At 33.8% G+C, this 10783-nt stretch overlaps 1 protein-coding gene across 1 annotated transcript in view; it reads right to left on the reverse strand.

Moving 5' to 3' along the window:
* LOC107446026 (retinal degeneration C) overlaps positions 1-10783 on the reverse strand; it is a 64283-nt gene that overhangs the window by 35514 nt on the left and 17986 nt on the right. Inside the window, exons 5-6 of the mRNA XM_071188287.1 lie at positions 7363-7526; positions 2391-2552 (exon numbers count right to left, since the gene is read on the reverse strand). Coding sequence (XP_071044388.1) covers positions 2391-2552; positions 7363-7526 — 326 coding nt within the window. The remainder of the gene's footprint in view (positions 1-2390; positions 2553-7362; positions 7527-10783) is intronic.

Genomic DNA, 10783 nt, shown 5'->3' on the forward strand with positions numbered 1-10783 from the left:
TGGCTTTTAAGTCTGGTTTTATTTAATTGCAACTTGATTCTGATTTTGTACGAATGCTTTTCTGAATCACCCGTCCCCAAGGGGTTAAACTACAATTCTAATAATTGAAATTCTAAAAATAAAATAACTGAAGCTAAAATTAATCAATCTGAAATCTGAACATTAAAGGCGTTTCCTCATGCTGACACATTTTTACTTATCTACGATTAAAAATTTTGAAGCAAACCTAGTTTAGAGCAAGCTGCTTTTATTATTTCCATTTATTTTTAGTTACACAAGCAAAGTGCCTGAAGTGTGTTTACAGCTACCTCACTGCCTGCTGACCGTAAAGACTCAACACAAATTGAACTTAAATTCCCGATGAATTGGATAGGGACCATTTTGCGGCTCAAGTGCCCAGATAAATTGCACCACTAGCACTAGCTTACACTTGTATGAGCAAATTGAGAAAAAAAGTTTGAAAATATAAACTCTTTTAGAAAAAGTTTGAATTTTTTAGGTTACTAATTTTTTGCATTTTTAGGCGCCCGTGGGAGCCTTGATTTCTGAAAAGTAATATATACCCTTCCCGAATTCTCCATAGAATTTCCACAGTTTTAAAAAATATTTTACATCATGACAGCAACTCATACTCATATGTAGTAGTTATCTTAGCATCAACCCCGTGAGGGCCTCTAACTAATTCATTTGAGTGGGAATGTATAATAAATCGCCGAAGCGCAATTGAATGGTGAAATCATAACAGCAAATCCATTACACTTAGATGCCACAGGCGATTATTTATGCAAAAATTGGTATAGAAACTCAATTCTCTTTTATTTATTTACTTCCTCTTTAATTTATTTATTATCTTTTTAACTATTCTATCGTATCTACCACTATGACTTACATTTCATATTATTCATATACATGCAATTTTTTCAATTACTTTCTGTAGTAAGCTGAAAAAATTTCTGGAAGAAGTTGCGAAGTTTAATTTCTTTTAATAAAATTTTGAAATTTATTAGTCGTCTGTGGCAACCCTGATTACATAAGCTCTCTCTCACACACACACAATAGTCATATAAACCAACATAAATTTTTTACTAGTAGTTAAATTTCATAATCTAAAACGATATCACGAGCATATCTGACAACTTTTATGCTTTTCAGAAATGCGTTCTCCTAGTAATAGGGTAAAGCCAACGAAATGGAGATTGTATGTAGGTGTTTCACATCAGAAAGGTCCTGGGTTTTTATCCCATACAAGACATGGATGTTCTTTCATTCTCTGTACTATCTGTCCTTACTGTGGGAGCAACGTTGGCCTACCCAGTAGATATCATTGAATAGGATGGATTCACCCCTCCCGAAACTCGATATATTTGAAATTTTTTTGCTACCTGCTTTCCGTCTCGCTTTCACCCCTGCTGGATGATTCCATTGGTGGAATGTCAGCACTTTTACAATTATAGCAACACCTCCTAGTAGAATGAAAGCCTCAGCATGGATTAATTTAGTAGTCCGACGCAACGAACTGCGCAGTTTATGATAAATAAGAAAGATGTCACTACATTCGGGTTACTAAGCTGCACAATAGTGGTAAATACGAAAGATGTCATTACATTAGTAGTCCAAAGGATCAAATTTCTTATTTATGGTAACCAGTGCTGAGACCTTCTCTTTTCTAGGAGGCGTTGATTATGGTCTGTTCACTTTTGTTATTCTCCCACCCTAATGAATGGTGCTATGATGATTAAATGAAGCCCAAGCTATGATGCTACCCAAGCTCCCAAGCTATGATGATTAAATGAAAATTGAACAATACTGAATTAAATTAAATATTAAAGTTATTTTATCTTGAATGAAATTAATTTCGAGCTCTGTTTGACTTTCGATTTTCCGAACCTGCCAAGGTCCCGGGATATTATTCAGTATTACAAACAAACATATATTAAATATTTTAAACCTACCAGTAACAAAGCTAAGTTTTGATTGTTTTTCAATTAAGATTAATTTATTCATGTATAAAAATATATTTACATAATTTTTTTAAAAAAATGTTGCTATTTGGTTATCGGATATTCGGCCAAATCACTATTTGTTACAACCCAAGTTAAAGGAAACATGCGTATAAAAACATGATAATCATGCGTATAAAAACATGGTATCTTGCAAAGTATAAAAATGTTAAGTATTAAATTCTCATCTCACTCCCACAAAGGAAAATCATTCTTGCAAAAGAGTGAAAGGTAATACTAGTATGAGGTTTCAAAATCCTCAAAACTCTGCTATTGTGTAACCGGGAAATATGAATGAATTTTACTTTTTTTGATCCAATGTTTAACAGAATAATATTTAACGGACTAAAAACTTAGTTTTTTGATGTTTTAAATGGAAACAAATCTTACCTTATGAAAAATAGTTAAAAGATCCTCCAGTTTTCCATGAAGATCTCCACAAACTGTAATCTGTCCAGAATACACACTGGAGGCAAAATTAATATTTGGCTTAAACCTCAATATGTTACGAGCTGCGTGAATTATAACGAGAACATATTTGGCATGTAATGTCTGAAATAAAAAAAGATCTATTAATGCGGTTTTTTAATAAAATGTTAATATATATATACACCGAAGAGCCATTACTTTATGACCACCCTCCATCTATAACAATGGGCTCGCCCAGGTTTTCATGGTTTCTCTCCCAGGAACAGTGTTTTCATGGGGCGCATTAGGACCCATAATCCTCATAGAACAATCCCTGACGTCTGTAAGCTACTTGAACATAGTTGCAGACCAGGTTCACCCATTCATGGCAACAGTTTTTCCTGCNAAGTTCTTTGGTACCATTTCCTGTGCGAGTTCCTTAATCTTATTATATTCTTTATTTCAGGTGGTAATCTGTAATGATGGGCAATATACTTGGTTTCTGTGGAAGCGTTTTTAAAAGCATCTGTTATTTCATTCTGGATTTGCTGTATATAGTTTTCTATTGCAGTTTCGTTTTCCAAGGATGGTAGGTCTGTTCCATTGATTGTAAGAGTATTTTGAAAATGGTTCCAGTCAGTTTTATAATTTGGTTTCTCAGATTGTTCTATGGTTTCCCCAACGAGCAGTTGAACTGGCAGATGATCTGATGACAAATGGTTATGAGCGCAGGCGAGCATTGGAACATGCATGTTTGTTATTGCGAAGTCTAGTATGTCCGGACTATGGCTAATCCGATTTGGAATGTAAGTTGGAGTTGTTGGTGCTACTACTGTTAATTGATATTTGCTAATAAGATCTTTCAATTTTGAACCACTGTGATTGAAGTTGTTGCAGCCCCATACTGGATGTTTGGAATTAAAGTCGCACAGAAACAAGGAGGCTGTCAACTACTATAATTTTTGCAAATTATTTTAAAGAGTGGTACACAATAAAAAACTAAAGCTTTCAGGATTTTTGATTATTTTGCCAACATCTTAATAGCCTCACCAGTGGAGAGCTGAAACAAAGTGGATTTTTTATACATTTTTGAATCATTTGCACTTTAAAACAAGATTACAAAACAAAAAATAATACATTAAAACATAAACTTCGCTGCCACTTGAGCAAGTTTTTCCAAAAAGCGTAGAAAGTCGATACCCCCACAGAGAAATTTAAATTGTTATTTGTTAAATTGCTATTATAAGTTAAATTGTTATTTAGCAACCGCTTGAAATATTCTGGAAAGCTAGAACTATTCTAGAACCCGACCTGCTTCTGGACGGGTTTGTAGCAGCTATATATAGTGGCGGAAAATAGATAAAACAGGTAAGAAAATAATTTCAATATAGCTTTTCTTCCAGAAGATCCTTAATTACCTTTAACAGTAATAACATTCTTATATTACTGCTTTTTCATTACTCGAGTAAAAAATCTATTATTAATCCTTTGCACTCGAATGTATTGTTAACTATAAATTACCTACTACACTAAAATTTTAAAGTCTTAATGTTTAGTGTTCGCTTTATTTACTGGTTTTCCAAGTACGTGTGTAAACAATGAGTTGTTTTTATAATACCTCAAACTACTTCGAGAAAAGATTTCCTTATTTCTCACGAAACCCAGCTATAAATAAAGTACAGTCTTGATTACAGACCGGCCGATGCTATCGGAAGTATTACCAATAGGGTTTTTATTTAAGCTTACTAAAGAGATCGTATAATTATTGTACGGATGGTGATATCCAACATGTTGAGCAAAATGTGCAATTCCTTAAAAAATATACTCCCTTTCAAGGCAAAATTCGGAACGAATTTTAATTAGTTCAAATACATTCCTGCCACACACAAAATATCACAACGTTCCGAATATTCGTTATACGGTTTTAGAGATATTTAAAATGGGATCTTAATAACAATCCCATGAGAACTTTCTGCCTCCTTTAAAAAAAACAAACAATTGTTGTTGTTTTTGTTTGCCATTAAAGCAGAGGGGTTGCGATTGCTCTTGTTTTCCAGTGGGACCATCTACGGCCAAGAATTCGACTTGCCCATAAGTCACATCCGTTATAGGATGGACCCATTCATTCATCCACAGATCGTAATTTTGAACTGAACCAGATATCTGCAATTCAGTACCCCCAGTGGTATTTTTTTTAAAGTTTTTTAAACCGTCGTTGAACAGTCGACCCAATTTTAGGGTTTACGACTACTAATGTTCAACTCCGCAGCCTTATAATTCTGAACCCAATCCAGAAGACAAGAAAACTCCTTTATCAAGTGTTGGGAGAAATTTGTCTTCGTGGAAGATTTTTTGATGGAACTAACCGGCATTTGCGTTGCATGGAGAGGAAGACCACGAGAACCTAACACGATTAGCCTGACGGCAAGGGACTCTGACCCATGATCCGCCTACCACTGAGGATATTTCACGTCAGCACTGTGGTCGGTGCAAGCCGGATGCGGAATTCGTATCGACCAGCCATAGCTGGGATCGAAACCGGTTCACCTCATTGGAAGTCGAAAGCTCTATCCTTAAACTATTTTGATCTGTAATGGAATCATGGCGGACTTTCTGACCCGATAGATTTAACGTGCACCAGTCACCATTTACTACACTGGTAGTCTTTGGCCGGCTGAATTCGAACTCCCGTTAAAATGGACGTGAATCCAGCACCCTGCCAACCAGGTTATTCCGGCCAAGAAAATTAGTAAAATTAAAAAGAAAAACGATGTTCAAACATTATTTACTAATTTTTATTTGATTATGATTTAACAAGAGAGAATTATAGTCCCTGCTAAAGAAAATTGATTCATTCTGCCGAGTTGAAACACTATCAAAACTTGTCTGGGCCTTTTTTTACGGCTTTTTTTCCAACCCACCCCGATTATCTTTTCCCACCAATCTTCTTAAAGGTTGCTAGTATCTGGTAACAGAAATGCAAATTTGTCACTGGAATGGAAAGCTAAATATTTTGTGTTCTAGATAAAGCTGCAATGCTGCATAAAATAGCATCTATTGACCTTCTATCAAGTTGTCAAAAGTAAAAATTTCATTACATCTGCGGCATCTCAATTTATGGCTTTTCTATAATTTTGCAATTCAGCTTTGCATTATGATGATCTAAAAAAGGAATGTTGAGATCGCAATGTGTATTCTTATTTCAAATAAACTATCTTGTTCGTCATATTTTTCGGAGTAGATCATTCTAACATCTTTTGAGTTTCTCCAGGAGTGATGGAGAGATGTTACATCATGCTAGAGATGCTTAAGTTATGATGGGACGGATCATTGAGATGTAGAGTAAGTGTTTAGGTCTGAACTCCATTTTAGAGTTTTGAAAAAGAATTTGTGACAGGCTGCTTCTGTTTTATTGATAATTGATTTGACATTATGTTTCCAATAGAATTTGCTACTTATAACAATGCCAATATATTTTCTGCTTTTGACAGTAGGGAGAGTTTAATTAAAGAGAACAACATGGCTTTTTAAGAGTATGGTTTTATTTATATTGCATAATTAGAAGTTGCGATTTTTTTCCCTTAACTTTAAACTTCCAATATAGACATCACGTTTTTATTTCATTTAGATTATTTTTTTTTTGGAGTTTCTCAGTGGCAATGTTAGGGTTTTTGGGCCTAACGACGATTTCAGTGTAGTCTGTACAAAATGCAGTGATCTTGTTATAGACCTGTCTGCCACAGAAAAGTCATAGGTAAATAATATCGGCCCTAGGATACCTCCTGGAAGAAAACCTGCTGCTATTTTTGTGATTGTGGATTTTAAGTTTTTAAATTTAACTTGGAAGAATCTATTATATAAGTAGGTCTGTATAATTTTATTGACACCAGACTGAAATTTTAGTTGTATGAGTTCAAAGAAGATACCCTGGTGATATCCTGATGTCAAAAGCTGTCAAAAACCTTTGAGATATCCGAGATCAGTAATGCTGAGCTTTGCTTATTATTGAGGTCCCAGCCAATATAGTCGACTATATATATATATATTTTTTATATTTTTTACTGTGTTTTTTAATCTGGTTATTGAGTTGTTTTATNAGAGTGAGAGAGAGAGAGAAAGAGAGAGAGAGAGAGAGAGAGAGAGAGAGAGTATAATTATTCCCTTGCTCACATCATTTTCGAGCCCATCCTTGGTATGTAACAAATCGAACGCACTTCAGTACTGCAGTAAAAACGCACTATAAAACAAAATCCCTCTATTTACGCTTTTACCTCAATTTGCGCTTCTGTTTTCATATTTTGTAAACTGGCAATCTTGTTAAGAAAATATTTTAAATCATTCTTGAAAAATTTCCCGTTCATGTAAGTTCATATGAATTCGCTACTCGCTTTATAGATTTTGTTTTATGTATTGTTCTGTTTCCTTTTTTAACATTTTGTTTTCTATTTTTACGTGATATTTTTACTTGATTTGTTCCATTCTATTTGTTTCAAAAATTTTTTTAGTGCTCCTCATATTATTGTATTGATATATTTTGCTTTGGCTATATTGATACAATATTAGTAAGCACTCCTTTTTGCGGCTATAATCGTGTAAGCTGATGAAAAGATTATATCTTCTATCCATCTACAATTGAAGTGACTTTTTTAACTGTCAATTTTAATGCCTTCTAGTGATTGGAATGGAGAAACAAATATTCTGTATTATAGATAAAGATTCATTGCTAAAAAATAAACAGCAATAATAAAACTAGCAGGCTTAATATAAACTTATTTAAATGTAATGGTAGTTAAATTTGAATAAGGTATGAATATCTCATAAAATATAAAATGAAACAGGTAGTAAAGTTACAGTTAGTAAAGATAACAGGTAGTAAAGTTAACGGGTAGTTGAGCGCTATACAACACTCGTTGAATTATCAAAAAATATATATATATTTAAGTAAGAAACATACCTTGCGATATTTGAAGAATTCAGTAAGTCTGAGAATGTCTTCTGCTTTTAAGGGTATTCTTATTCTTAAACCTTTGTAATCTTTCTCAACTTGAATATTTCTTGGATCTGTACCTTCCAAATAATAATTTGAAGATAGGGGTCTCATCACTACAGGGTTTTTTCCTATAAAGGCGAAAATAATACAAGGAGTGATCAAATGAAAAGGTACGAAACGACATAAAATCGTAACAGTTAAATATTTGCATATTCCGCCATGGGACAACGTAGCGAGACATCTCGGGATGCGATTGGAGTCTCTGACTGGAATCGGAGCATGCGCTGACGCCCGCATGCACAGGTGAGAGCATAGGCTCTTATCAAAAGCGGCGTCCAAATGATGCAGCAGTCCGTATGAGGACAGGATGGCGTTCACGTTGCAAAATTCGACGATCGAGGAACAGCGAGGTGTTATCCGATTTCTGACAGCGGAACACTCCGACACCTACGCAGGTCCAAAAGACCGAGACTGCTCACGGAGGGTGTGGTTCTGCTCCACGATAACGCTCGTCCACACGTCTCCAGAGTCACACCCATAGAACTGGAAAAGTTCAAGTGGGAGACTTTGAACCATCCGCCCTACAGTCCAGACATGTCGCCCTGTGATTTCCATGTGTTTGGTCCACTGATGAAACACCTGAAAGGGAAACGCTTCAACTCGGGCGACGTACTCAAGGACGCTGTGTTGGACTGGGTCTCGTCACGGCCACAGGAATTTTGGGAACAAGGAATCCTGCGGCTTGTTCATCAGTGGGATTGTTGTGTTTAGGCCTATAGTGTATATTTTGAATAAAGTCTAAATTTGTACCCACCATGTCGTTTTGTACCTCTTTATTTGATCACCCCTTGTATTTGATATAGTGTCCGAAAATTCCAGGAAAAAAAAGAAACAAGCAAGTATTTAGAATAAACGATTACCATCGAAAATTCGATAAGAAAAACTGCTTTATTACTTGTAAAAATAAATTTATTTTGTAATTGAGGAACTATTATTAAGCAAATGCATTAAGAAAATGAAATGTTAAGAAATAGCTTTTAAGTAAGCTTTTATTTAACTCGTTAAGGTCACTCGTTAAAAAAATGAATTTTCTGGTTTAGCAACCATGTAAGAGGACTTTAAACCGTAAGAGAGAAGCAAAACCGTAGGAAATAGCGTATGGAAAATTGCACTGGGAACAAATTTGTTTTCTGTTGCATGAAATTTTTTAAGGTAAATTAGATATTTTGTCGTCGCTGATTTCAAATCTGCAATCGATTTTTCTCTTCAATTAAATAACATATTCCAAATAAGAAGTTTTTAAAATTCATTTGAATGAGCACTAAATGTCTCTACTTTATTGCTACGTAAGGAGTGGAAGGAAGAATGTGATAATACATTTCAGCTTGCAATGCAATGCGTTAATTTCATGTGTTTTTTGTCTTAAGTGTTATTCTCAAAGGAGCACACAAGTTCATATGTATGTACAGTGCGCCAATAAAACGGACCACCCTGAATAACTTTTGATCTAATGATAGGATCTTCGCGTTCTAGGACTCAATCTTAATATGCTAATTAAAATGTGCAGACCACATTTTAAGTTACGAAATCAGACACAAAAGCATTCTTTCTCTAAATGAACATACCTTTTTTCGACGAATTCAGATTTCTGACCCCAAAATATAGGAGATAGCCGTAATCTGGGGATTTAATGTTAATTTTACTTTTTGCATATTTCGCTACATCATGAAAATTTTTAAGCTAATTGAAAATTTTTTGCACTCAATAGTGAAATTTGTTTGTCCAACGGTAATTCCATGAAAAAGAATAATTTTTAGTAAATATTTATTATTTTTTCTATTACTTTATCGGTCGAAAAAATTTTGAATTGCAAGGCATCATTTTAAAGAATATAATTTTACAAGTCAAAATGCAAAATTTGAGCAATATCTGTTCAATAGCTCCTAAAAAATTAAATTTCAGATTTTTAAAATTTGATTTCTGGGAAACTATTTGACTGATTTTGCTCAAATTTTGTATTTTGCCATGTAAAATTACATTTTTTTAAAATGATATGAAAAAATATATACCTTACAATTCAAAATTTTTTCAAACGTTATTAAATGAAATAGTAATAAATATTCACTAAAATTTTTTTTTGCATGGAATTACTTTTCGACATATGAATTTTATAATTGCGTGCAAAGATTTTTCAATTAGCATAAAAAAGTTTTCGAGATATGTTGAAATACGCAAGTAGTAAAATTAACGCAAGTAGTAGAAAAATGAGCTTTTGAAACTTAACGTAGAGATAGAGGCATTCATTTCCGTTGACGAAATTCAAAAAATTAGTAGCGTTATAGAACCGTTTTCCTTTTCTAACTTAACATTAAAAGTTGTTGCCTGGAATCGCTACAAACTACTGCTCTTTGTATCGCACTATTCACTACACAGCAAACTACCAAAAGCAGCGACTACAGTAGATTCACTAATTTAGTGCACTACTTTCGACCACTTCCAATCACTCCAAACCAGACCGATACAAACGGTTCAGTCAAAGTCTAAAAAGAAAAATAAGTAAAAAGCTAGCCTCTCTGGAAGAGGGAATACTTCAAGTTCATTTTCTAAAAGAGGTTAAAATGCTGAAACAGTTAAAATGATAAAACAAGCATACCTGCCAACTTTTACGCATTTGGCGTAAAATTTTATTTCTATATTTAAAGTGGTAGTAAAATGTATGCTTTCTATATATTCCTTGCATTTATAAATTTAATTTATAATCTTTTTAATTCACCACTATTTTTAAAAAAATTAAGCATATAGATTAATATGTAATACTCTTCTAGTAGTCCGCATAAGCTTGTTTATAATACAGCAAATGTTTCCTCCTAAAATTGCAATTTACATTTCATTTTACTACCACTGGGGAATATCATCCTTGAAAGGATTAAAAGTTGGCAGGTATGAAATAGATATAATTATGATGGGTAATAACTTTTCTTACTTTATTGGGAAGAGTAAACTATCCATAACTACCATTATTTATTAATATTTTTATAGCTCTATATTTTTTGTGAACATTTACATATCTGCCAACTTTTAATCCTTTTCATTATCATTTTTCCCAGTGGTATTAAAATGGAATTAAAATTTCAATTTTAAGCAAAAAAATACGTTGTATTTGAAAAAGCTTAAGCTGACAACCTTTAGTCCTAGTCCTAGTGCCTAGTGTTTTGATTTTATTGGGCACCTGGGCCGCGAAGCGGCCCCTATCCCATTCATCTGGAATTTTAGAACAGTTTTGGTTGAGCAATGAGGTAAGCAGGCAATGGAGTTGCTTTTATGAATGTTTCAAGCTCTTTGCTTATTACACAAATGTTATTACATTATGAAATTGAGCAGCTTG

This window comes from Parasteatoda tepidariorum, chromosome X2 (genome assembly GCF_043381705.1).
Source record: "Parasteatoda tepidariorum isolate YZ-2023 chromosome X2, CAS_Ptep_4.0, whole genome shotgun sequence".
NCBI lineage: Eukaryota > Metazoa > Arthropoda > Arachnida > Araneae > Theridiidae > Parasteatoda > Parasteatoda tepidariorum.